Here is a 27,286-nt window from a genome sequence, read left to right on the forward strand (position 1 = left end):
TAAAATAACGAGATGCTCATGTCTCCGTCCTAACAATGTTCGTTGTTCCAAAGGCAGGTGAAACGCATTTGGGCTTATTTTGGACAGATTATGGCTAGAGTGAAACCTCTCGCTTTGCCTCTTCCTCGCCGGATAAATCAATGACCTTTCGATGTGTCTCGTGTAGGCTTACCCTGGCGTGACGTTTTGATAACCGTGTAAATCTCTTTAGGGCAAGGTGACTAATCAATATATTTGCCTGTATTTACCCCCCAAAATGAAACGCTAATTAGCTGTTTGACCGCTAGGTTTTATGACACTGCCACCGTGGCGCTCTATAGAGGCTACATCCCATAAGAATTTTCACCCAGTTGACTACTTTAAAATGGTGGAAGCCCTCAATGGTGGCAGGTAGCCTCGTGGTTAGAGCGTTGGGCCAGTAACCAAAAGATTGCTAGATTGAATCCCTGAGCTGACAAATGTAAAAATCTGTCGTACCCCCTCCTAGGCTGTCATTGTAAATAAGAATTTGTTCTTAACTAACTTGCCTACTTAAATAAAGGTTAAATAAAAAAGAAATGGTGCTTCCCATGGTAAAACGGCCTTTTGTGGCAACTAGAGGCCTCTATGGGACACATTTTGGATAGCACCAGAGAGTAAGAGATCCAACTCGGCGGAACATCTGTCTCCATCCAACAGATGGCGTATTTTCGTTGTTTCGCACACCAAGCAAGGAGTTTGTATGGAGAGAGTCGACTTTGGTCAACAACAACAAAAATGAATGGCTTTCTTCCTAGGTGAGGTTTATTTGATTGAATAGAAATGTAAAACTACTTAATTTGTTTGTAGTGTACTGATAGGTAGGACATGTGACATTACAGCAACTTTGAGAAAAAAAACGTTATATCGGAGATGGCTTTGGGTATTCATGACATGAGGCTAGTAGCAAAGCAACTCACTCAGTTTCAATGTATGGGGCTTTATTGGCATGGGAAACAGATGTTTACATTGCCAAAGCAAGTGAAATAAACAATACACATTTACAGTAAACATTACACTCACAAAAGTTCCCAAAAAATAAAGACTGTATTCTCTCTCCATTGAATACAGGCGGTTGACGTCAACAACCCTGTTTGAATATTCAAAAATAATTACAATAATGAGATGTGTCCACCAATCAAAAAAAAGGATACGTGGGAACTAGACAGCCCGCGGTGCCGTGGACAACGGCTCCATTGTTAGGGCGGAGAGAGATGTATCTTGTCAGTATATCCATAATCTTTTATAGCACTAACACAGAACAAGGGGGTTTGTTCAAACGTTTAAACTGAGCGCTGGGCGTGCAGCTTCGTAGATATACGGATACTCTGAACTAATATTACATTGAGCGCGACTCAATGTAAGATTAAGCAAGCGCGCCAAATCTTCCGAGTTCTGACAGATTTGAACAGACCAACACAGTCATAGCACTGCGCGGCAAAGGCACAAACAAAAACATGTGGGTGCAGCTTTGAACAAACTGGTGCGTATAAGGTTTATTTTGACATTTTAATGCGCATACGAGCGGGCTATGAGTTTGGTAATGTTTGTAAGTAGATTGAAATACACAAGCTGTGTTTTTCATGTTGGCATGATTACTGCTAGCATAGCTTGCTAGCCATATTACATAGTATATTTGCATATTTGTAGCTGCCCGTTTTAGCTTCAATGTAATTGCCTCCACCTGCATGTTTGGTGTTGACCAGAAATTAATAATAAGCTAGCTAACGTTACATGTTTTTAATTTTCTAGTCCTGTGTGGGTTGTTGAAACCGTTCAGTTTCAGTAAACTATCTAACCTACCTAGCTACTGTAACGTTAGTTAGTTGCCTGGAAACCCAACGTTGAATTGCATTGAAGTCTACGTCAGGGCAGAAATCAAATTACATTTTGTTGTTCTCATACACATGTTTAGCAGATGTTATTGGGTATGTTCCTTGCTCCAACAGTGTAGCAATTGCTAACTATACACATATGTCTGTGTGATTGGATGTATAGACATTATGGACCGTGTGTGGATAGAATATATAACGTTAGTAACGTCGTTATCTGAAGAACGTGGTCAGAATAATATATGTACAGCAATAGTTGAATAGGATGGACTAGAAAACAGTATATACATATGAAATGGGTAAAACAGTATTTAAACAAAGTGACAAGTGTTTTCCTTATAACTAAGATGTAAATATGGTTGTTGCTGGAAGCTGTTGCCGTAGTGATAACCAAATTATACCTGTGCAGCATCTTAAGGCGTTAGAATGAGCGTTTGAATCAGTAAGGTTTACTCTCACGAACTCAACAAGCCAGAATGTTGAATACAATTATATTTTAATGTACTTCACTGGTTGTCTGTGCGGTTGGTCCTTTTGGTGGTAGTAATGTGATACAATATATCCACAGGAAAGTATAATTACAAACTTTTCAAACCGCTGGTGTCACCTGAAGCATGCGCAGAACCATTTCGCTAAACAATTGCAAGAGCTCGGCAAGTATGCCCTCTTGTGCATGTATCTAACTTGTGCGCATGCTTCAGGCGATAAAAATCCGATTGCACTACTAGCGCTTTGAAAAGTTAGTTGGCTATAATAATCTGGATTTGTTATTAATTGAAACCCTTGTTCTTAACTATCCCAGTTTTGTATCCGATATCAATATTTGTTCCCCGTATTAGTTTACAATTTTTAAACACATTTTGCATAATGAATGGATAAGTGGGTAAATGTCACGCCCACTAAGGCAACCTAGTCTATTCTATTTAATCCATAGTGAAAAAAAGACGTTTGAATTTTAAAGGAAAAAACAGCTCAAGTGATTTTAAAGGTGTGTGCTGGTACTGATTCCCACATTGCTCTCATCCAGCCCCTATGACATCACTACAGCTGAGAGTAGAGAAGACACACTGGCCAAGTGAGTGAGTGACTGAGCTGTGGCAGAGGAGAGGAGTCAAAATGGGGCTACACTCAGCCCAGAAGAAGCACTTTCCCCTGAAGGGGATTGGTGGTGTGGTTGCGCTGTTCGACGCGGAGCTCCGTAAATCTGAACCGGACCTAGCCCTTCTCTCATTGGTCCTGGGCTTTGCAGAACACTTCCTGGCTGTCAACCGGGTCATACCAATAAACGTCCCGGGGGTGCGCTTTGAGCCGCTGGAGCCAGACTGCCCTAACTCCTGCTTTCCTACAGTGGAGTTAGGGATGCTATCGGCCCTGCACGAGCGCTTCGCAGCCCAGATCCGGGGCGCTGTGGATCTGTCCCAGTACCGCAGGCCTGCTGGCGGGTCCAGCAGGGAACTGGTGAAGAAAGTATCTGACGTCATCTGGAACAGCCTGAGCCGCTCCTACTTTAAGGACCGCGCCCACATCCAGTCCCTCTTCAGTCTCATCACTGGTAGGGGTCATTAGATGCAGGGATGGGATATATGGGGGTACAACTACATTAATAGAATATGATCTATAATATTGATACAGTCTCTCCTATGTTGGATGATTAGCTATATTGCATTTGTGGCCCAGTATCTAGTATATATTCCTTGGACAAACATGTTTCTGTGTCATTGCAGTGTGTCCATCCTCACACCAGTCAGTTGTCTGAAAGAAGGGTAAAGCTACTAATAATTTATCATATTTTTGTCATTTTGAACAGGCACAAAGCTGGACAGCTCGGGGGTGGCGTTTGCGGTGGTGGCAGCATGCCAGGTGCTGGGGCTGCGGGACGTGCACCTGGCCCTGTCCGAGGACCACGCCTGGGTCATCTTTGGCAAGAACGGAGAGGAGACTGCAGAGGTCACCTGGCACGGAAAGGGCAACGAGGACCGGAGGGGGCAGACAGTTGCTGCCGGTGTCGGTGAGAGGGTAAGTAAGATAGCGATACTTCCATCCCCTGCAGAAACATTATAATAACATGCACTCTCACATACCTTTTTTTAATATAGCTACATATCAACTACATTTAACAGCTGTTCTACACACACACTCCTTTCACCTTGAATTTGTAATCACAGAGTAAAACACAACACCTCTCAACCCTAACCTTTATCTCCCCCCCCCTTTCCCCAGAGCTGGCTGTACTTAAAGGGTTCCTATATGAAGTGTAACAGGAACATGGAGGTGGCCTTCATGGTGTGTGCCATCAACCCCTCTCTGGACCTGCACACTGACAGCTCCGAGATGCTACAACTTCAGCAGGTCAGACCACCACCAATATTAACAATAGATGTACAGTAGCACAGGGGTTCCCAAAGTGGGGTCAGGGGTCCATGGCCAGATCTCAAAATATATATATTTTTTAAAATGTAACCTTTATTTAACTAGGCAAGTCAGTGAAGAACAAATTCTTATTTACAATGACGGCCTACACCAGCCAAACTCAGACGACGCTGGGTCAATTGTGCGCCGACCTATGGGACTCCCAATCACGGCCGGTTGCGATACAGCCTGGATTCAAACCAGGGTGTCTGTAGGGGCCCCTGATGAATTTGCTATCACAAGGGGTCCCAGACGCAAAAATGTTTGGGAATCCCTGCACAAGCACATGTGTGATATAATGAATAGGAGTTCCTGATATTGTAAGGGGAGAGTTGCACCTGTCGGCATCATCAAAGTCCAAGACATCAAGCATGCCCGAACTGTAGTTTATATTTACCTGATCAGTGCTTCTGTGTGATGTCCTCTTTCTGATCTCTCTCTCTCTCTGATCTTTTTTGTGCACAGAGGCTTCTATGGCTGCTGTATGAGCGAGGAGACCTGGAAAGGTGATACTTTTTGTAATGTACCAAAAAGTATCTAGGAAAAAAGATCAGTAGTTTTTGAATTGTTGCAGTGAAAATGTCTCATGGTTATATCCAAATGAATTATTTTCTGTAGTAAACATGTTCTTATCGTGTCAAATCAACCAACTCGAGCGCGTTTCCCTTGCTGTTCCACAGATACCCCATGGCCATGGGCACCCTGGCAGACCTGGAGGACCAGGAGCCCATCCCTGGCAAAGAGAGCCCCCACGCCATCCACCTTAAAGTGAGTGTGGAGAGATGTACATATTCTTGTAAAAAGCTTACTCAAAAAGCCTTAAGTCAAAATGTCACGATCTTAAAATACAGGTTATTTCATTAACTTTGGTCAATAATTAATATTTTTTTTAATGGCTTTTACTCCTTCACTTATATCATTATTGTGAATTTGTTTGCTTAAAGTGTGTTTATTTTGTTTCTAGGCTGTGAACTCTGCTAAGAAGTACTACAACAACGAGCACATCTACCCCTTCATGTACCTGGCCGGCTACCACTACAGACACAGGGAGGTCCGGGATGCCTTGGGGGCCTGGGCCGAGGCTGCACAGGTCATGCAGGAGTACGTTACTGGAGCAGCTAGCCTAGCTACCTTCTCTATGCATCTTACACACTACTGCTCCTTGTCAACTGTCTTTCTTATTGCAATAAGTGTGTTTGACCCACAGAAATAACCTTTAGCATCATTCATTTAAAAATCCTTGCTAGGTGGTTATGATAATGCCTTATATGGTATGATAAGTTATATTGAAATCTGCGTGGATGCTGAGACAAAGCCTCTGGCTGAGGTACGCATTGACAATTTACATCAGTTGCTGTTTCACCTTTCTGACAGCAGAGGGCAGCAGATCCCTAGCGGTAATGTTTTTGAACACTTCCTCAGTACTTTATGGTGTTAGTTAGTGTTTGTAGTCTCAAATCTGGAACAAGTTGTCTGAAATTGTGATTTCATTCTAGCTTGAGGTTTTGCATGGCAGTATTTCCATTTTGTATGGCGTTATTTGTAAGTCGCTCTCCAATTTGTAAGTCGCTCTGGATAAGAGCGTCTGCTAAATGACTTAAATGTAAATGTAATGTTATATCCCTTTATATAGCTTGAAAAGGTTCTCTTTTTCTTATGATTTTAGTGATCATAATGCATGCACGTCTTCCAGGGGTATAATTTTGTCTAACTAAAAACGATGTCATCAGGACATGCAATCACAGGAAACTTCCTCCCAACCATCCAGCCTTGGCACTAGTTCTTAGATGGTGGGGGGGGGGCAGTAAACATGCACTTTGCTTGCGCTTATACACTATTCATCGGGCCGCCAGGGCTATAAAAAAAAAACTGGCCGACCGGTTCACAGGGAACATCCGAGGGGCTGATCCCTCCCGTCTCTCTGTCTTCTCTAGCATGTGTGAGACTGGCACGCCCAGAGCAGTGTAACAGTCAGTGCATTCCGTCCCTCTTTCGCCTTCCCTTTCCCCCTCTGCCTTTCCTTTCCCGTTTCACCTATTGTTCTTTAATCTCGTCTCCATCTGTTCGCTGTCACGACAAAAAGGAACATGGTGTGTGATCTACAAACATACACAAAAGTCACGTTTTTGAGTATTTGCTATAGTATTTTTGATTTCCTGCCAAAAAGACGGGATAGATCAGTGTTTAAGTGCACACACCTTTTAATACTCCTTGTCCTGCTCATGTGGAAAACAAATAACAGAACAATTATATTAGTGATAATCTTGAATTGCCAATTTTCAATGACTGTGTTTAGAACAAGGTGTGATTTCTCACCTGTCTCTCAGCTACAACTACTTCCGCGAGGACGAAGAAATCTACAAGGAGTTTTTTGACATTGCCAACGACGTCATCCCCACCCTCCTGAAGGAGACGGCTGCAGCCGCCGAGAGCGGAGAAGGGAGCGAGGGAGGGGAGAAGGTAATGACTCTCGCCACCAAGGCACTATTGGAAATGTACATGAAAATGGAATAAAATGTTTCTCCTTCTCATTTTAATCTCAAGTCAAAGAGGTCAATGAGGCATTCATATTTCATATTACAGCTACTGCCTCTCAAGCTATTCTCTGAAGGTTTCCTTTTTATTCTCCATAACACACTATTTCCCCCACCCCCCTTAGGACCAGCCCATACAGGCCGCTGCCCTCTCTGCCCTCCAGGACCCAGAATGCTTTGCCCACCTGTTGCGTTTCTATGACGGCATCTGTAAGTGGGAGGAGGGTAGCCCCACCCCTGTCCTTCATGTTGGCTGGGCCACCTACCTGGTCCAGTCCCTCAGTCGCTTTGACCCACAGGTAAAACAACACAAACCTGATTTTTTTTAAATCCGAAACCCTTCCCCATTTACTTTAAAGAGATATAGTGTTCCACTCATAATACAATCAATCTAACTTGGTCTTTTCACAAACGTTGGCTGTAGATGGTAGTGGTACATCCCTTTGAAACAATGTTATTATTATCCTTTTTTTTTCTCGCCTTTTAATTATGTTGTCTCACATTGGATTCAATGTAAATTACACTACATGACCAAAAGTATGTGGACACCAGCTCGTCAAACATCTCATTCCAAAATCATGGAGTTGACCCCCCCCCTCTTTGCTGCGTTCTCCTGGCATCGGCCAAACCCAGATTTGTCCGTCAGACTGCCAGATGGTGAAGCACGATTCATCACTCCAGAGAACGCGTTTCCACTCCTCCAGAGTCCAATGGCGGCGAGCTTTACACCACTCCAGCTAACGCTTGGCATTACGCATGGTGATCTTAGGCTTCATGAAGCTCCCAACGAACAGTTATTGTGCTGACGTTGCTTCCAGATGCAGTTTGGAACTCTGTAGTGAGTGTTGCAACCAAGTACAGACGATTTGTATGCTCTACGCGCTTCAGCACTTGGTGGTCCCGTTCTATGAGCTTGTGTGGCCTACCACTTTGCAGCTGAGCCGTTGTTGCTCCTAGACGTTTCCACTTCACAATAACAGCACTTACAGTTGACCGGGGCAGCTCTAGCAGGGCAGAAACATGACGAACTGACTTGTTTCAAAGGTGGCATCCTATGACATTGCCTTGTAGACAGTCTCTGAGCTCTTCAGTAAGGCCATTCTATTGCCAATGTTTGTCTATGGAGATTGCATGGCTGTGTGCCCTATTTTATACACCTGTCATCAACTGGTGTGGCTGAAATGGCGAGATCCACTAATTTCAAGGGGTGTCCACATACTTTTGTGTGTGTATATATAATGTATGTACATCCTCCACAGATCCGTCAGAGGGTGTCCATCATCACCAAAGAGCCTGAGCCCCAGGACGACGATGACCAATCCAGTGAGGACCCTCGTGAAGGCCGGAGACGTGGCCCGAGGCGTGAGTCCAGACTGGAAGACCAAGCTTCCCCTCCTACACAATCCACCCCCACCACCCCTGTCCCACCGCCAACCCAACCCAACCAGGCTAAGAAAGTAGGTGGCGAGGGCGGGACGCGGCGTCGCTCTTCAGGGCTCCGCGGTGGAGACCCCGAAGGCAAGGCCAAGTCGGCCAGCCCGGTGCCCTCTCCTCTCCAGCAGCTGCCCTCCCCCAGTGGGAGTCCTCTAGTGGCCTTCCGGAGCAAGAAGATGAAGGGCATGAAGGAGCTGCTGTCTGCACCCAAGGTCAACGCCAGCGCCATCAAGCTCCAGCTCACCGCCCAGTCACAGGTGCAGATGAAGAGGCAGAAGAGCACGCCGTCGGGAGACTACACCATGTCCTTTATGAAGCGCCAGCGTAAATCTCTGTAGAAGGAGGACTCTGTCTGTAGAACATTCCTCTAGCATGGTTCCCGAGTCTGGTTGTGTTGTAAAGCCAACACTTATGGTCATTTATCATAAGAGTTGACTATACAGCACACAGAGATCTGGGACCAGGCTAGACTTTCTCTTCATTGGGAGAGAAACGAGGAGAGGCTGTCTGTAGGACATTTCCGTTGTGCTGTGACTGTGAGAGGCGAGGCAGCACAAAAAAGACTGCCGCATCAACTTGCTAGCATCTGCTGCGCATTCTGCGATTTACTTTCTTTTTTCATCCAAAGTTTATTTTAGCAATCATATCATAAGTCCCAATAAGTAGGGCCGGGACGATACCAGTATCACGATACTCGTTAGTATTGTGGCAAGGAAACAAAACAAAGCAGGTTTAACGTGTATTGGAAAACCTCCCTAATGTTGGAAACATAAATCATTAAGTTGTAGGCATCCACAGTCACATTTGTTTATTTTCCAAGCTATAGTGCACAATATTGTACGTACAGCAGGTTTTGTATGGTTTGTGTTTTCATTTTTGCCGTGGAAAAATATTGTGCTGCTGGCATCGTCCGGGCCTTACCAATAAGGTCATACGAGGGTCGGTTAGCACATGACGTGTGTGTTTAAGAGGGGAGGTAGTCACTTTAATCAAGTTTGAACATATGTTGACCAAGTTGCTCCTCTTAATCTTGTGATTCAATAATGATTGTGTATCATACAATTTTTTTTTAAATGCTATCACTTTGTGAGGATCAACTGGGAAGTGGGGCACATCAACTGTTGAGTTCTCGTTGACTTGTGTGGAAGTTATTTTAAAGGCAAAGTAATGGGCGTTTAGATGATGAAAACACCCTGTCCCTGAACATTTTATGGGATGGGAGAATTGCTCTGTTAAAGCAGTCAGAATTCCATTCTATATTTTCTAGTCTTGACTAAATTTTCATCTTTTTGACTGAAATCCCTGGAAGTGATTCGGACTATTACTGTGTAACAATGTCCAACCCTTCTATGTTGTCTCTTACATGCTAGCTATTGGTTGCCTTATACGTCGCCTTTTTTATTTCAAATTTAGGTGGCTTTTTTTAGTTTTGAGACTAGCCAGAGCTGCAATAGGCCACCTCATGATTAGAAAGTGACCAGAAAGACCATGCACTGTTTAAAGGGTATTGCTGTAGTTTTCCCAGCTACTACATACAGTAGTATTTTGCTTGATTTAATTTTTTTTATTTGCAGGTAATAAAATAATTTCAAATATGATACCCTTTCTGTTTTGAATATAATGGGAATACTGTTGCACGTGTCATAATGGGCTGTTCATAGACGTACAGTGTGCATCCTCTGCTAGTCTGCTTTAATGACCAGGAAAATTCCGTCATGCGCCTATAGTCGAAGACTTGAGAATTGAGATCACTTGACTTTGCATGATCTGGCGGGCTCGCCTAGGGTAACATGAATGACTCGGAAGAAGGATATCTGTGGTGTCTGGCGACGTAATCAATACCGATACTGTCAGGCTATCAGTTATATTTGCTTGGTCAGAAGAGTCGTGGTGTAGTAGTATTTCATCGAGACTGCACCCCTGGGTTTACTGCAACTATATCTCGCGTCCAGTTGTTGATTCGCTGTATGTATTGTTGTCATGAGTGAATATAAACGTGCGTGAGTGACCAGGCGCAGTTCTGTCTGCAGGCATGGATAATACTATTGGAGTCTCGTTTTTGGACCCGTTGAATGATTACGAGTTAATTCATCGTATTGGGAGTGGCACGTACGGAGATGTGTTCAAGGTGAGTCGTGAGTGGGGAAAATATCAGTTCCCGCGTATGCGTATGTATGCGTTTTAATTGACTACCTATGGGGTTAGGCTAAGCTGTTGACATGTCAAGTCATTAAACCAACGTAGCCTAGCTGTTAATAAACACGTTTTTTTCTTCCTGTATTCCACAATGGGACATTTTTATTGAATTTTATGTTGACAGGCTCTAAACATTCAAAGGTGGATAGAAGCACAGCCACCATACTTTAACGCTCTTAACATAATCTTCTATGTTAAACTTTATGTATGACCATTCAACAAATCATGTGTATGCAGGTAATCAATAACTGGTAAAAGGTTGAGTATGGCGCCCCTGCAAGTGTGACTGCTATGTGAGTATAATGCGGGTATAGTCAATGAGCCCCTAATCTTAATGATGCCTTTAGTGCCTATGGTTAATGCCCATAAACTACTGGCTGGTAGTTAATCTTCTGCTATTCAGTATTCATAATCAGGCTGGGATAGCATCCGGGCTGGTCCATTAGTTCAACATCCATAAGGACCCAGGCCACTACAGGAACTATTATCAGGGCTCAAGGCATTTCATTATAACTTTTTATTAGCTCTCTCAGCAATACTATAAAGCTCTCTAATATACTCTCATTTTGTGCTGTTTTTTTTAATGAAGGTAGAAGAACTTACTTCATAGATCACATTTTGAAGACCGGGGGATGTAACAAGAAATCTAGTCTGAAGGGCACCGCGACATTTATCAGCATTTATGTTTTATGTATCTTGACTATCGATAAGGTATTTTTCAGTCAGTCTCGTCTATTTTGACTTCGTGATGTGAGCTGCAGGATAAAAAAAAAACATCCTGTGATCCCACCCTGAATGTAAAATACATGCATCCTGCAAGAGCAACAGACTCAAATTGCTGTGTGCCTCTCCTCCCCTGCCTGAAACATTTGGTATCCAATAGACTACAAAAGTAAAACAGGTACAACAGACAACATGTACTGCAAGCACAATTGTTAACTTTTGGGCTAATGCTTTATGAATATGAATAATTCAAAATGTCCCCTAGACATGTCCTCTGTTTCACTCAGTCTTGACGTTATGTAATGTTGTACCACCCCGGCCATGCCTTAGCGCCATGTCACTGCCCGGGCTATGCCTGCCTGCCTGCTGTGAATGGAGAAACTGTTACTGTCCCATAGACAATGGCCTATTATCACCTCCCACTACCTCGCTGTTCTCCTCCTCTCCTCCACTGTTCTGTTTCTCCAGCCGTACTGGAGCTCCGTGGAGGTCAGGGTTCAAACCACTGGCCATGTGACCTAGTGGGCTCTCTGACTCTGTGGACATTCATTAGATGACCATTGTTCACAAGATCCAGGAAACTCTTCAGCTACTCAGCTGAGGGTTCTGCTCTCAAGTGTGTGACCTGTTGCAGCTACGTAAATAAAGAATGAAGCCTATGTCAGACAAGAAAGCATAGATTTCATGCCTCAAAAGTAGCCCTGATATTAATCTCAAAGACCACAGTGGGAGGTTGCTTTTACGAGTGAATAGTTATTTTTGTCTTGTAGTCTAGTGAAACTATGCCAAAGACAGGTTGAGGAGTCATACGTACGTACATTCATGGTTATAAACTTGTGACCTGTGACCTGACTGAAATTGCCTGAGGTTCGATGGTAGGGGAAACCCACAGAACAGAAATATGTTTCACAAACCAGCAGCAGCACTGCAGAGCCCAGTCATCACTGTCACACTGTGGGCTGCTAGTCGTTTGTTATTGCAAGTTACATCACACACACACACACACACACACACACACATTTCCAATTATGCTGTTGTTGCAGTTGTGGGATCTGTCTCACTGAATATCAATTATGTCTTGAGGCCAGTTTAGTGCAACATACTTCCGAATGATTGTATGGAAAAGCAGGGAAAAGCCGTCTGTGTTTTTATTGTGTGGAATTTCAATCATCAGGCCCTGAGAAATAACTACTTTTGGAACTTTGATCAAAGTGATTAAGTTTTATTTTCATTACCATTGTCTGTAAACTCTATCCCACAACACACTGTTATTTCATGCTGCCCCGTGGCGAACCTTAAAGAGACATTACTGTCACTTTAGTCACAGGAAGTGCTCTGTTATAACAGGAAAAAAACAGGAAGTCAGTGTAGCCAAGCTTCAGGTTTTGTCTACAGGCAATCTGATAGACCATTGGCTGATTCTATGTTTGTTGACCATAGAGTTAAGGGCCTTACGACCTGACGTCACTTCACCGTTTGACCTGTCAGAAAGAATGGGAGCAATCCATGTTTTAAAGGATAAAACGAGAGGAAATGACGGACGAACGTCGGATGGACATTGTAAACAACATCCTCTGGATTCAAAGCCAGGGACTTTTCCCCCTGTTCTCTCTTACGCCCTGACATAGGCCATGTCACTGAGCATGACACTTAAGGCTCTGGGTCTGCGTCTGAAGTGACACACTATTCCCTATACAGTGCACCACTTTTGATGCGGGCCCTGGTCACAAGTAGTGCACTATAGAGGGAATAGGGTGTAATTTCAGATACAACCTGGGACTGTGTAGGAAATACCTCTCACTACTATGGTGTCCCCAGCAGCCCCTGTCTCCTGCTGTTGCATTTCTACAAGGTGAAGCTGAAGGGCAGAGACAGAATGCGACCAGCCCGGCCAGACCAGGGTCTAATAATGGGTCTTCTATCATCAAGATGGCTGACTAGGGGGTTCGGGTTTTGAATGGATGCCCAGGGCTTCCTATAGTGATGGGAGGAATGTGGCAGATCTCCAAACTGAGATGAAAATGCATTTAGGAATGAGTTACAGAGAAAATTGCATTTTGGCCCCCCAAAAAATGGCTTTTCGTTTGAATTTCACAAATAGGACTATCTTAACTATATAGATCGAGATATTTAGTGATTTAATTGCATTGGCTGTTATGTTTTCCATTGCCAATACTAAGAAATTGTATTTAGAGTTAGAAATTGTGAGAAATAGACAAATTAAATGGTTGTAAACAGCTAATTGACTGTTGTAAATAGAACAATTGCAATGAGACATCAGCAATTTGATGCAATTGCTTCGAGGAAACTGATTCCTGTTGGTGTTGTTCCACTCTCCCCAATGTAGGTGTCTAGTGCTGTAGGCTTATGTACTGCTGACTAATCCATGGACATGTCATTCTGTAGTCTGTATTCCCTGTATAAAGTTCACAGTATTAATCACTCACAGCTAAGTTCACCCTTTCTTTCAGGCTCGCAACATCAAGAGTTCGGCAATGGCAGCCATCAAAATAGTTAAACTGGATCCTGGTAAGTGACCAGCCTAGTCTTGTCGGACCTGTATTATGGGCTATTTATAGCATGTTTTGCCTTCCTGTATGCTTTGTGTAGTACATTCTTAAGTCTTTGGAGACAATCTATTGTGTGTATGTGACACAGTTAACTACTACTACTAGCAGCAGTAGGCTAGTAGTAGAAGTAGCTAGTAGTTCTAGTATCAGTATTAGTGTTGAGATGTCAGGATATGGCCTATATCTGTGTCTTAGTTTGGTCATGTGACCTGCATGCTCCCTGTTCAGGTGATGACATCACATCCATCCAGCAGGAGATCACTATGATGAAGGAATGCAAGCACAAGAACATTGTGGCCTATTTCGGCAGCTATCACAGGTACATGTTTATGCTCGTCTAATTTTACACTTCACGAGAGTTCCACGTCCATCCGTGGAATTCCTTGGATGGAGAGTGTTCTTGGATGTGTTGAATTTCACTCTTTTTATTTTTTATTTAACTAGGCATGTCAGTTTAGAACAGATTCTTATTTTACAATGACGGCCTACCCAGCTCAAACCCTCCGCTAACCCGGACAACGCTGGGCCAATTGTGCGCCGCCCTATGGGACTCCAGATCACGGCCGGTTGTGATATCGCCTGTGATCGAACCAAGGATCGAACCAGGGTCTGTAGTGGCACATTCCAGCACTGCGAATCAGTGCCTTAGACCGCTGCGCTACTCACTCACTGCCCACTCGGGAACGCTCTTACCTCAAACACCCACTAGGACTTAGAATGCAACATTCTCTCCCACACTACAGAAATTGTGGCTCTCAAAATGAATGTTATACACACAAAAAGCTCTGTTGTTGATAGAATACGGTCACTAACAAGCGCATGCATACACACAGGAAAAAACGTATGCATGTATGCATGTCGCATATGTGTGTGTGTGTGTGTGTGCGTGCGTGAATACACCCACACTGTTGCTGAGTCTCAAATTATTTTGCTCAAGGTTTTCACCGTTTTATCTTAGTCCTCTTGGAACGTCTGAATGTTACCTCTGTAACATTTCAAGGTCGTATAATATTGCGATTTTTTGGGATGGCGAAACAGTCCCTACTCAGTTCTCCTCAGCAACGAAGGTCATAGTAATTGGTTAAAAAAATCCATATACCGATTTATTTTTATTTATTTTGTCTGGAAAGTCAACAAAATGCATTCCCGACTGGTAATCAAACTGTGTATCTCCCATTTTTTGCAGAAACACTAAATTGTGGATATGTATGGAGTACTGTGGAGGGGGGTCGTTACAAGACATTTACCACGGTATGTATTGCTACAACTTACTTTATAGCCATGTATTTTCCTTCCTCTCTTGTATGGCCATTAATCTAAGGTCTCTACTTGTATTTCCACAGTGACTGGGCCCTTAAAGGAGAAGCAGATAGCCTACATCTGCAGAGAAACCCTCCAGGTTAGTTATCCCAGGGATGTACTATAAGTTATGAGCTCTGTCACTTTCCTTTCTGGGACAGACGGTCACAGTATAATCCAGTAGCAGTGTGTGGATAAAATCACTGAGGAAGCCAAGCCAGGAAAAAAAATACATATTACAACTTATGTGTTGTGATAATTGCGTTGTTTGTTCTAAAAGCTGTTAGTTCATATCCCTTTTCACCGTGATGTATAGGCCTAAAGGCCGAGACAATAAGATGACACAGTGGCAGAATAAATTCAACCACACCTTGGTTTCATCACAAGACCAGAGAGCATCTGTCCGGTGAAGTCCACAAACAGACAGTTACATGGTCAAGCAAGTTAATGTTTCCAACATTTTCTGACCACTAAACAACTATTAATTTAGAACCACAGAGAGTTACCGCAAGTTGCAAAGAAAACAGAAGATACCGCCACTATTGCAGCACCATTTCAACTTCAACATTTCAACATCATCAAATCACCTCTGCTTAGTCTAATAATTACAACTAAAAGATACCAAAAAACAATTTAGTCCAATCAACGTAAACTAAATATGATGTGGCTGTCGATGGTTCTGATTTCTCTGTGTGTGTATGCGTGAGCTTGCAAGTAGAAAAAAACATGTTGACTCACCCAGAAACGCCAATGCCATCCTCCTTTCTTTTATGACAGTACACACTTTTTTTATTTTTTTATGTTGTCCTAGCCTACCTGGCTAAAATGCTTGATCGCTAGCCTAACTTATTTTCATGGACAACGATGCGCCAGACCAGCTAGTTAACATTAGCCTACTACATCTAGCTACATGTTGAACTTCCATCCTCTCAGGCCAGGGGCACAATATGAATTTATGGTTGGATCAGAATCTCTGTATTAATCATTGGCCAGTACGGAGAATTAAATAAAACCACAAGGCCAAATCCCTATCTCAATCCATAATTTAATTCAGGAAAGGGATGATTTTAGCTAGCCACCGGAGGACAACGACACTACGAGATGCAACAATTCAAGTTGTTTCTGTAAATGACGCTTGGCTCGTGAGTTGTGTGAAGAAAAATCCAAACTGGCCTCTTTTCTTTTTCTTTTTTTAAAGTTTTTTTTTTTAACCTTTATTTAACTTGACACTTTGTTTTTGGTGCTCCGGGACCATTCACAGTTGAGCTCTCTCAGTTCAGCTCAATGCTGAACTGAATCCTCGCTGGCTTCCCTTACATTCAATGCTACGAGCGGCACCAATGTCATACTCTTTTTGACCAGACAGCATCAGATAGATGGCTTACAGATACAGAGACAGAGGGGCGCTGTTTCGCTCGCTCTGATGTTTTCTCCAGTGAGATAAATTCAACCTCTTGCGAATTGGAGAAAAATGATAAAACACAGAGAGAAACAAAATATATATATATATTTTTTTTCTTTCTTTGTCTATTCTTTAGGGAAGGCTGGCTTCCCTTTGAAATCCTTCACTACACGCCACTGGTATAATCATGTGTTTCTAACCACAGGAAAGCAATGCAGCATGTTTCATGACACCACACACACAGCACAGCAACATAACATTACCTCCCTCATTCGTGTCAACACTTTGTGATTGTTGCACACTGTTGTGTTGTGTCTGGCTCTATGGGCTTGTGTGGTGAACTGAGGATGAGATTGAGAGATTTGTCAAACTGTTTCTGTGTTTTGGTTTTTCAACAGGGCTTATACCACCTGCACGAAACAAGTAAAATGCATAGAGACATAAAGGTATAATTTTGACATACCGGTATGTTATTGTCAGTGAATGGCTCTGATCTGCATCTTTGTGAGCTCATATCTTTGTGTGTGTGTGTGTGTGTGTGTGTGTGTGTGTGTGTGTGTGTGTGTGTGTGTGTGTGTGTGTGTGTGTGTGTGTGTGTGTGTGTGTGTGTGTGTGTGTCCATCTGTCTATAGGGAGCAAATATTCTTATCACAAAACGAGGAGATGTCAAACTGGGTCAGTGAACATCTATTCTATACCATCAATCAATCAATCTCACACACACACACACACACACACACACACACACACACACACACACACACACACACACACACACACACACACACACACACACACACACACACACACACACACACACACACACACACACACACACACACACACACACACACACTCATACACATTGTCTGCGATAACTTTGAGGTTAACTAGCGTGGTAAAAATAAACCACTCATAAGACCTATTGGATTCTGTATTCTGTCTCCCCCTGCCACAAGACTGTCTTCTCTGTTTCCATGTAGCCGATTTTGGAGTTGCTGCAGAGATCAGTGCTTCTGTAGCCAAGAGGAAGTCTTTTATAGGAACTCCCTACTGGTAAGATAACTGGGCTCAAACCACGACCTTCGACGTCATGACTCTCCCTGAAAACGATACACTTCAAGGCTTATTTACGCTGTCACCGATACGTCTTACAGTAGTCATACGTTTCCTTCTTTGCACATGTTCTTTCAGGATGGCTACGAGACACTTTATAAGGTGGTCATATGTCCTTATGACAAGTCTTATAATGCATTATAACCACATTATAATTCCTAACCCCCAATATCCCATTTCACCTGACTGGTGTTTATGTACCCATGCCAGGATGGCACCGGAGGTGGCAGCAGTGGAGAAAAAGGGCGGCTACAACCATCTGTGTGACATCTGGGCGGTGGGCATCACGGCCATTGAGCTGGCAGAGCTCCAGCCACCCATGTTTGACCTCCACCCTATGAGGTGAGCTCTGAGACAACGGACAGAGTAACAGACACAAACTGAGACGGAGGCAGAGATCCAGGCAAAGAAAAGCAGAGATCCAGACAGAGACACAGACACAGACAGGCAGACTCCGTACCAGTCCCCTCTACACTCTAGCCTTGACATCAACAATAAATAGTTTCCATCCCCTTTTCATTCACTCCTCTAAATCCACAATAATTCCACTGAAAAGAAATGATGATGGATATATATTTGTGCTGTGTTGCATTTCGCGGGCTATCCACATACCTCTGAATCCAATATGGTATCATAGCTTTGTATGTGACGACAACAACAAAAATCTCAAGCCTGGTAGCAGATCTGTTTGTGCTTTTGGAAACCCCCTCTAGTGTTTGTCGTTATGGCAAAACATGTCAGCGAAGGACAAAGGAGCTGGCTAAGGCACAAAACAAACAGATCTACGAAGAAGGCTAGGCTTTCCACCGTGTTAACGTTTCTAACGATTAAAACTATGTTCCAGAGCCTTGATGTTAATGTCGAAGAGCAGCTTCCAGCCACCCAGGCTCAAGGACAAGACCAAGTGGTGAGATGAACATGAGCACACCACATTCCCTGAACAATTCAGCCACCTCACCGTACATCATACTGTATGTGAAATACCTCTTCTCCGAAAGCATCCTCCTGACTGTTCTTTTGAATGCAGCATTGATATTCTCCATATTTCTCAATATGGTTATACATTTTTTTTTGCTGTCTCCCTCCCTCCCTCCTCTCTCTGCAGGTCTGCGGGGTTCCAGAGCTTTGTGAAGATGTCCCTCATTAAGAACCCCAGGAAGAGACCGTCGTCTGAGACCTTACTGCAGGTACACTTCTGTACACCACTGAGAGCACGTTGCTTTCCTCTCTCTCTCTCTCTCTCTCTCTCTCTCTCTCTCTCTCTCTCTCTCTCTCTCTCTCTCTCTCTCTCTCTGTCTCTATGTCTCTCTATCTCTATCTATCTATCTATCTATCTATCTATCTATCTATCTATCTATCTATCTATCTATCTATCTATCTATCTATCTATCTATAAAACAAGCGGAGGAAACATTCATGAAAAGCCCCTGAATGGCGATCAATATTCACCGTCATTATAGACCGAGCCTCTGGACTAGAGCCTCTGACTGAGGTGCTAAAAGCATAGCGATCCTGTATTCATGTCTATAGCTAATAGGGACCCCTAACAGGGTTTCGGGAGCTGTGAGAGATCAATGAAATTAATGATGAAGTTATTTATTGATGTAGAGCTTCTTTTTAAATTTTTTGTATCTGTTGTCGTATCCCCAGCATCCGTTTGTGACCCAGCTACTGACTCGTAACCTGATCATTGAGCTGCTGGACATGGCCAACAACCCGGACCTCCACTCCACACACGGCATGGATGATAACGACCTGGAGGTGAGGATAGGTGACGATAGACAGACAGACGCACATGCATGGCCATCACCCAGAACGCTCAGGAACATTGCTTGTTCCTAGTGTGATTTATTATGTGAGTGTGTAACCCATCTGTGTGTGTGTGTGTCTGTGTGTTTGTCTGCAGAATGGAGAAGCTGCTCCTGATAAGATCCAGTCTGCAGGGAAACACCTGCCTGTGGAGAGGACTCTGTCTGAAGAGCAGTGTGAGTCTTCAAATCCCTATACAATTATGACACCGAAGCATCATCCTCAGCCCACACATGGCATCATCACTACAATTTGTGAAAAGGGTTATTGAAGTTCTATTTGCAAAACCATCAAAATCAACATCAATGAGGGTCTTCTGCCCTGAACACTGTACATGGGCTTTGACTGTACATCCATCCACGATAATTCAAGTGGACACTCATCTATAGTTAGAGAGGGTGTGTGTGCGTGTGTGTGTATCGTGCGTGCTTGGAGAGTTGAGGTCAACATCACCCTCGCTGCCTTAATGTATGGAATTGGGGCCGAGGTAGGAGAGCAGAGCAGCACACAACACAAGACTCTTGGGGTCCTGACTCCTGTTACAAGACGCCCATTGAGACTTGAAGGGGGAGATGAAGTCACCAAGTCACACGGTCACCCAACACAGAGGGACGCATAGAGGTGGCACTGTCCGCACACGCACATGCCATGTCTCCTTTCTGCCATGACTCTGACGTGCCTGGCGTCCCACGTGTGAGGAGGAGGTGGGGGAGGCGAGGAGGTGGGGGAGGCGAGGAGGGGTGACTGAGGAACTATTGTTATGTCTCCTATCAGTGAGATTACGGCATACACAGGGTGCGGTGATGGTGGACAATGCGGCCGCTCTACAGCAGCCTGGGACAAACAGTGTATATTTAGACAAGCATGTCAACATGAAAACAAATAGATGGTGGGAGTGGAGAGGGGTGTTGTGACTCGTCTCTTATGCAAATACAATAGGTTCTCGGGCATGTTCGTGGAAAGGGATGTGGTGAGTCATTGTGAATGGGCATCACAATAGGTTTTCTGGGGTGAGCAGGACGGTGAGTTGCCTGAAGCCGAAGATAGTACTGTAACACATGATTGAGGTTGTGATGTGTGACATAGCCTGTGAGAGTGTGCCCCTGAGCAAGAAAGTAGTTTACCAATCGATTGGAATATATACCAAGTGATAATAAATGATAGTAAAATGAATCCCATAAAACATGTTTTGTATCAGCAGTTAGTAATTATAAGTACATACTTTGTATTTAAGTGTAACTTTTCCTCATGGTTAACTAAGCTGTGCTTGCCTTAGTTGACCAAATGAAGTTTGGGCCACCGTTGAGGAAAGTCACAGAGCCTTATCCTGATATGGTGAGTGACATTTATTTCCTGTGTTTGACATGTAGGGGGTTAGAGGTCAATTCAACATAGAATGGCTATTTGGGGAAGTGGGATTACGAGATGTATGAGTTCTTGGATGGCATATTTTTAAGATGTTATTAATAGGGATACTATGAATGTGTATGTTGTTGATGTTTTCTTGTCATATTTCAGCAAAGCTCGTATGAAGACGATTGGGACCTCTCAGAAGATGAAACTGAATCACCGTAAAATGCTCCTCTTCCTCACCAATTTTCTCAAATCTAGTAGCATTACGTCAAAGACATAGTATTTCAGAGCATTATCTCAAATCTACTATCAGTGTTTGTGTGGCCACGGATGTGACGTCTCCACTAGAGAGGGAAAAACATAGAAAAAACTCCCGATCCATAGATGCCTTATTAATAGACTCATATTTGCAGTAAAAGGAAAAGTTTGCTTCCTCATTGAGAGAGAACACGGGCTGCAACGCTCCTATTGTCACAGAACAGGCGGTGCTCTGTCACATCATGTACACAGAACAAGTGGCTCCATAGAGACATTAACATCTTGACTTCCTATTTCAGGAGCCTGTTAGAATGTGTGGAGGAGGCTCTGCAGCTGAGGTAGGCCAGCAGTCGTGTGTCCCCCCCCCCCCCATTGTAAAAACACTATTCAACACTATTCTACCCTGTGGCAACTCTTATCAAGGAAGCAATGAAAGTTTGTTCATTTACATTGAAATGAATACCTTTTCATGGTAACTTGACATTATATGGTAAAGAAGTATAGAATATTTGACCACTGATTATTATTGTTGGGTATGCATATTTTAAATTTAAAAAAGAAAATGTAAAATTGTATATTTTTTTTTACAATTCATTGAACCTGCCCTGCTCCAAATGTTGTCCTATTAAAATCCAACATAATTGAGCCCATGTCAGTTTATTGACTGTGACAGCAAGTATCCCACATGGAAAGGAAATCTGATTTACCTTTGATTTACCACAGAGTGCTTCAGTAACAATATTACCATTGACTATTTCATCCAGGAGCTTAACCATCAAAAGAGTGCCATCTACTGACGTAAGTGCCAATAACACAACCCCAAGAAAACAAAGAGTACCTTCTGAAATAGTGTAATGCAATACGTGAACACAATCCTTCTGACCTTTCAGCTATTTCCTATTGCATTATATGATGGTGTTTTGTCTATTGTCTTTGGTTGTGTAGGGGGGTAAAGGTGGGAGGAAGAGTGGGTTATTCAGCCCTTCCACAGCCTCCCTGCCTGCCATCGGCTCCTTCTGTCCCACCCTGGAGGACAAGGACCTCACCCTCCGCCCCAGCTCCACCCTGGGGCCCGACTCCACACCCAACAACTCCATGTCAGGTACTGAACCTCCACACACAGAGTAAATGTTTCCAGGTTATATGTCAATCTGTCATGACAATTGATTTGGTTCTGGGTCCCGAGATTATATGTTGACGTGAATATTTGACTAGTGATCAGTGTATTCTAATGCAATCGTAATATGTTCAATTATACAGTATATCTTATGTGTGTTTTAAATCCGAATCATTGTAGCTTTTCTCATTCATGCTAAGATTGACAACATGTCTCAACATGAAAAAATGGGTTCTCCCATCTCTCCTCCTCTCGTGTGGTTCTCTAGTCTTGGCCAGATGTTCTGCTACCCAGGACATCAGCAGACAGTGGTGCAGTGACCCCAGTGTTTCTGAGGGGAGCGCCGTGCAGGCGGAGAAGAAGACCGGGGGAGTGGCCTCTCCGAGCAGGGAAACCTCTCTCTCTCCAGAGTGGAGCACACTGAGGAGAAAGACAGAGGACTCGGTGAGTTTACAACACAGGGAAATGTTGGCCCACTACATATGAGTCCATTAGTTTCATATCCATACTGTATGTGCGGATGCCGATAGTTGACTTCAGGATATAGTATGGATTCGAGGCTGTCAGTATATAGCATGGTTGGGGTTAAATCCAATGTAAATTCTGACAGTTGGGATGAAGTGGAATTTCAACGCAATAGTTGAAAAGTGCCATTCATCCAACCCTGGGACATAGTGACAAAAAGTGTGTGGTTTGTTAACCAAAAAGTGTGTGGTTTGTTAACCAGCAAGTGTGTGGATTGTTAACCAAAAAGTGTGCGGTTTGTTTAACCTAATAACCTGTTTCAAAACATCCAGTTTGATCTCCTTTAATAAACAATCATTTTGTACCATTAATATAGGAAGAGAGAATTCAGAATAGTCAACAAACAAACAGCCAGATCCCATGACATTGCTGTTTTGTTCCATTCATTTAAACAACATTATCATTTGAACTACACAGTTACCCCTCTTTTTGTTGTTGTGTGTAACCTTTTTAACTTCTAGAGAGCTGATTGTCATGGACTCCCTCCTACCCCTCAAGTCCATGTAAGTGCAGAGGTCTAGTCTAACAGCATGTGCCCTACAGTACAGGGACATGACCAATGACAGTGCTGCACCAATAACTAACAACACATGCTTACATACAGACCTAGCTAATGGCTGTCGGTCTAACGAACGCTTGATGGAATGCTCACTGCAACATTGCTTATGTGTAGATGGACAGTGGATACATTTCAATATTCTAACCATGCCTATTTTACAGTAATGTAGAATTAGTCAACACAATATTAAAACATACAGTATATTGTTTTGTTTAATAGATGGGTGCCTGTTTCTCTAAAGTCTTCAATGGTTGTCCTCTGAAGATCCACTGTGCTGTGACCTGGATCCTCCCTAAAACCAGAGGTAGGGTTACAGAAAGGGTTGAAGAGGTTAATATAAGGTTCTAACATACGACCTAGAATATGAACCAAGACATGATCTTATCTCTTCCTCAGATCAGTACCTTATTCTGGGTGCAGAGGAGGGTGTATATACTCTCAACCTCAACGAGCTCCACGAGGACACTCTGGAGAAGGTAGTGGTACAGACATTTATGAATATGGTAAAGGGGGAATTAATGTTGAATTCCTGACCATACCACTATTACCTTTCTCTTCCCCCACAGTTGCTCCCACAGAGATGTGCCTGGCTGTATGTCATGAACAACGTTTTGATGTCCGTATCAGGTAGGACAATCGATCCCCATTTTTCGTTCACCCAATCGCACACCTATCCGATTGGTCATAGGATCCTACACCATCAACTACACTACTCCAAACCAGATCTGGGTTCAAATAGTATTTGAGTGTTTGCTTGAGCCTACTTTGACTGCCAGGTGGGTGGGGTTTGCACTCCATTGGTTCCATTGTACCAGGCAAGCTCGAAAAAGGAGTGCTAAATTGGAACACTGGTTCTTACCATTCCTTCCCTCTCCACCCCCATCTTCAGGGAAGTCTTCCCAGCTGTACTCCCACAGTCTGATGTCTCTGTTTGAACAGAGAGGTCACAAGCAGCAGAAACAGAGTCTGTCCCTCAGTACCAACCGCCTCACTGAGAGGATCAACCCCAGGTAGAGTGAGTGTGTGTGTGTGAGTGTGTTTGTGTGTGTGTGTGTGTGGTTTAATGTTATCGGGTTAAGTTTGCCTTCAAATTATGTGCATCTCCTAATTTCACATTTAAAAAAAAAAAGTTTGTCTATCAGCAGGAAATATGCTGTAACTGTGAAGATACCAGACACTAAAAGCTGTCGAAGATGCAGTGTGGGTAAGTGTAATTTGACATTGTAATATGTTCAAGAAGGTTTATGAAATTGACCCAAAATGTATTCAGTTGCTCTTTCTCCCTCCCTCTCTCTCTGCCGCAGCAAGGAACCCATACACAGACAGCACGTTCCTGTGTGGGGCTGTACCGTCAGGTCTAGTTCTACTCTTGTGGTATGACCCCATGCAGAAATTTATGCAGCTCAAGGTGTGTATTGACATAACTCAATATTGTGGTATTAAAATGATTACTTACAATTTATTTAGATGAACCATGTCTGTTAGACTTGTAAAATGTATCCTCCTATGCTCTCTTCTTCCCTCTCCTTCTCTCAGCATATAGACATACGTCTACCAGATCCGCTCCCTATCTTTGAGCTACTGGTGTTAGTGACAGATGAGTTTCCACAGTTGTGTGTTGGTGTGAGAGACTGCACTGCAGAGAAAGGGAAACCGCCAACCAACCAGCAACTGAAGTTTGATATCGTAGAGTTGAACGGCACACCAAACTCTTCACCAGGTAGCACAGATATGTTAGATGTCAGGATTTCAACCGTATAACATTGTGTAGAAGAATTGTATAATTATCTCTATTTCTCTCTTTCTGTCTTGTGCGTGTGCAGAGAGTATGCCTGTCGGAGCCGGACCTGGAGCCGTGCAGGCGACACAGCTGGACAGAGACACGGTTCTCATTGCACTGGAGAGTGAGTCTATTGGAGCTCCATTGGAATATATTATATCCCTGGAGTATCATTATCACTACCTACCCTTTAATGACCAACACTAATGGTATTTTTACAGAGACTGTGAAGATTGTCACCCTACAAGGGCTTCCTTCCAAGGAGCTGGCTTTTGAACTGGTCTTTGACTTCCCCATTGAAACACTAAGTAAAAACGTCATTCAATCCCAATTATCATTCTTTACTGCATAGAATGTTCTCAATTCATCACCAAATCATAGCTACAGGGGTGAGGTACTGTAGCTACAGCTACACACTACGTACTGTATGTGTGGGTGATTTCTTTGTGACATTACTGTTGTGTGGCTAGTTTGTTTACAGGACAGTGTTCTGGCTTTCTGGAAGCATGGTCTTAAAGGGAGGAGTCTTCACACAAATGAGGTGATTTATAATGCCTTCTCTCCACCATGCGCTTGTGCGCTTATTCAAACCAAAAATGCTTGATCTGCATTGTAAGTATTTTATCTCTCTGAAACAGTGAAATAGATTTACATTCATCTTAGGTCACGCAGGAGATCACAGACGAAAGCAGAGTATTCCGGGTCTTGGGGACGAACAGGTATGCTCCAAACTCTAGCTGGCCTGTTACCTTGAAAACTACATTATGTGTGATCCCATAAGGGGTCAAAGGTTATTTTGAGAAAACCAATCACGCTGTCTTTTGTCATTTCCATAGGGATATTGTCCTTCAGAGTACCCCCACAGAGGACCCATCAGCAATGAGCAACCTCTATATCCTGACTGGCCATGAAAGCAGCTACTAAGAAAAGACAGAGAAAAAGGACTGAGGAAGGAAGGAAAGAAGAGAAAGCTATATTAAAGGAAGAAGTGAAGAAGAGTGTGTCCCAGAGATGGGCAGCTTTTATTGTGTGAAGAAAGGAGGCACTACAGGCCACTGGCTCTTCCCTGGCACCTAATAAACTGGAACGAGCCCCCTCAGTGTAGACTTGTCTCAAACTGATGTAACCCCCTGTACCTGCATACTGGGAACTGACAGACCATATGAGACTCTCACACAATTAGCCACAGGGAGAAAACTGAGCTGTCATTTGTTCAAGGAAGAACTTGTTGAAAAAGACTTGTCAGAGAGAGCCCCCCCCCCCCCCCCCCCAATTATGACCCCTAACCCCTTGATTGCGCACACACTACTTTTAACCTGGTTCCAACCCCATTGTGTTTTCTTACTGGTGTGCCATTGGAAATACACTAACTGATGACTGAAGTCTGCATTGTCTCCTGATACAACATTGTGAAGTGGAAACCAACTACATCGGTGAACGGAATACACTGCTAGACCACCATGCTCTGTTCACTACCTGTAGTGGCATAGGTGGCACCGCTCCCAGATGTCAACATAAACAGTTTTCACCTCATATGCTTGAAAATATGTCACCTAAAATCAGATTGCTAATACATTTTAAAAGTGCTTTGAAAGACTTTTCTGAGATCAGATAAAGACTTTTCCAGGATTTAAAGTGTTTTCAATGGAGATCTCTGTTGAGCATGCTTTTTAGGACAGGATTGGGCTTAATCTGCATCTGGGGAAACCAGCCCGAATGAAGTTGAATTGTATGATGAATTCCAATATTGTTCTGTTGTGTTTAGTCTCAAACCAGACATGGTGTGTTTGCCACAAAGTAAGACTACGTTGCGTTTAATGATACTGGTTTGCTTTTGTTTGGTTGTGGATGGGAGGGACTGGGCCCAATGTAACACTCGTCATCTCTGAAAGACACTTGAAGGAGAATGCATGTTGCTATTTAATTGTTTCTTTTAAGCAAAAAATTTGAGAATATGGATTTGAGAGTTTTTATGTATACTTTGTTGAACTTACGCCAAAACATTGAATTCCCAATGATAAAATAAAACGTTTTGTTTTTTGTTTTTTTAAATGTGAGTCGACTGATGCAAAGATAAAAGATGAATGTGTTTTTCTAAAGACAGACAACATTACCTATGAAGTTAGTCTAGTTTAGCAAGCCTCAAGAATGTGTGTGACAAGTGTCAAAATAGATTGGCATGCTAATTAGTATTAGTATAAATTTAATTATAGGGCTCTTTGTACAATTAGTTGATAAAAATGTAATCCTTTTTATCCACTTCTAATAAGAAAATTAAACAAGATCAGAATCGTTCCTATACAAAATATTATTTACAACAGTATTATGAAATGGGTAAGCTTACGTAAAAAC

At 43.1% G+C, this 27,286-nt stretch overlaps 2 protein-coding genes across 6 annotated transcripts; both read left to right on the top strand.

The window, feature by feature from the left end:
- Positions 1 to 698: 698 nt before the first annotated feature.
- LOC139561205 (menin-like) lies at positions 699 to 9,825 on the top strand. 2 transcript variants are annotated; one of them, XM_071378160.1, is made up of 10 exons: positions 699 to 776; positions 2,878 to 3,402; positions 3,658 to 3,866; positions 4,071 to 4,199; positions 4,725 to 4,765; positions 4,940 to 5,027; positions 5,224 to 5,360; positions 6,587 to 6,719; positions 6,919 to 7,092; positions 8,053 to 9,825. In XM_071378160.1, the coding sequence occupies exons 2-10, from the start codon at positions 2,967 to 2,969 to the stop codon at positions 8,563 to 8,565; spliced, it is 1,860 nt and encodes a 619-aa protein (XP_071234261.1). In that variant the 5' UTR covers positions 699 to 776; positions 2,878 to 2,966; the 3' UTR covers positions 8,566 to 9,825. The 2 variants fall into 2 exon arrangements, with proteins under 2 accessions (XP_071234261.1, XP_071234260.1); XM_071378159.1 differs by lacking the exon at positions 699 to 776 and adding an exon at positions 1,190 to 1,501.
- Positions 9,826 to 9,908: 83 nt separating this feature from the next.
- LOC139561204 (mitogen-activated protein kinase kinase kinase kinase 2-like) lies at positions 9,909 to 26,986 on the top strand. 4 transcript variants are annotated; one of them, XM_071378155.1, is made up of 32 exons: positions 9,909 to 10,355; positions 13,618 to 13,675; positions 13,945 to 14,035; positions 14,903 to 14,967; positions 15,060 to 15,115; positions 16,816 to 16,863; positions 17,050 to 17,092; positions 17,401 to 17,473; positions 17,744 to 17,875; positions 18,378 to 18,440; positions 18,639 to 18,720; positions 19,184 to 19,294; positions 19,440 to 19,518; positions 20,619 to 20,677; positions 20,861 to 20,913; positions 21,253 to 21,291; positions 21,718 to 21,751; positions 21,899 to 22,055; positions 22,339 to 22,514; positions 23,057 to 23,098; positions 23,374 to 23,458; positions 23,551 to 23,630; positions 23,721 to 23,781; positions 24,044 to 24,164; positions 24,285 to 24,358; positions 24,459 to 24,562; positions 24,691 to 24,874; positions 24,978 to 25,058; positions 25,156 to 25,242; positions 25,405 to 25,475; positions 25,598 to 25,653; positions 25,771 to 26,986. In XM_071378155.1, the coding sequence occupies exons 1-32, from the start codon at positions 10,260 to 10,262 to the stop codon at positions 25,856 to 25,858; spliced, it is 2,649 nt and encodes an 882-aa protein (XP_071234256.1). In that variant the 5' UTR covers positions 9,909 to 10,259; the 3' UTR covers positions 25,859 to 26,986. The 4 variants fall into 4 exon arrangements, with proteins under 4 accessions (XP_071234256.1, XP_071234257.1, XP_071234258.1 ...); XM_071378156.1 differs by having other exon boundaries at positions 24,297 to 24,358; XM_071378157.1 differs by having other exon boundaries at positions 24,300 to 24,358.
- The last annotated feature ends 300 nt before the right edge of the window (positions 26,987 to 27,286 follow it).

This window comes from Salvelinus alpinus, chromosome 31, assembly GCF_045679555.1.
Source record: "Salvelinus alpinus chromosome 31, SLU_Salpinus.1, whole genome shotgun sequence".
Lineage (NCBI taxonomy): Eukaryota > Metazoa > Chordata > Actinopteri > Salmoniformes > Salmonidae > Salvelinus > Salvelinus alpinus.

What these genes read in the sequence shown, in the direction of transcription:
- LOC139561204 (XM_071378155.1), top strand. Translation starts at nt 10,260, where the DNA reads ATGGATAATACTATTGGAGTCTCGTTTTTGGACCCGTTGAATGATTAC. An exon ending in TTTGACCTCCACCCTATGAG is followed by an intron (nt 17,876 to 18,377) that starts GTGAGCTCTGAG and finishes ACTATGTTCCAG; the next exon opens with AGCCTTGATGTTAATGTCGA. An exon ending in AGAAATTTATGCAGCTCAAG is followed by an intron (nt 24,563 to 24,690) that starts GTGTGTATTGAC and finishes TCCTTCTCTCAG; the next exon opens with CATATAGACATACGTCTACC.
- LOC139561205 (XM_071378160.1), top strand. Translation starts at nt 2,967, where the DNA reads ATGGGGCTACACTCAGCCCAGAAGAAGCACTTTCCCCTGAAGGGGATT. An exon ending in GCTGCACAGGTCATGCAGGA is followed by an intron (nt 5,361 to 6,586) that starts GTACGTTACTGG and finishes CCTGTCTCTCAG; the next exon opens with CTACAACTACTTCCGCGAGG. An exon ending in TCAGTCGCTTTGACCCACAG is followed by an intron (nt 7,093 to 8,052) that starts GTAAAACAACAC and finishes CATCCTCCACAG; the next exon opens with ATCCGTCAGAGGGTGTCCAT.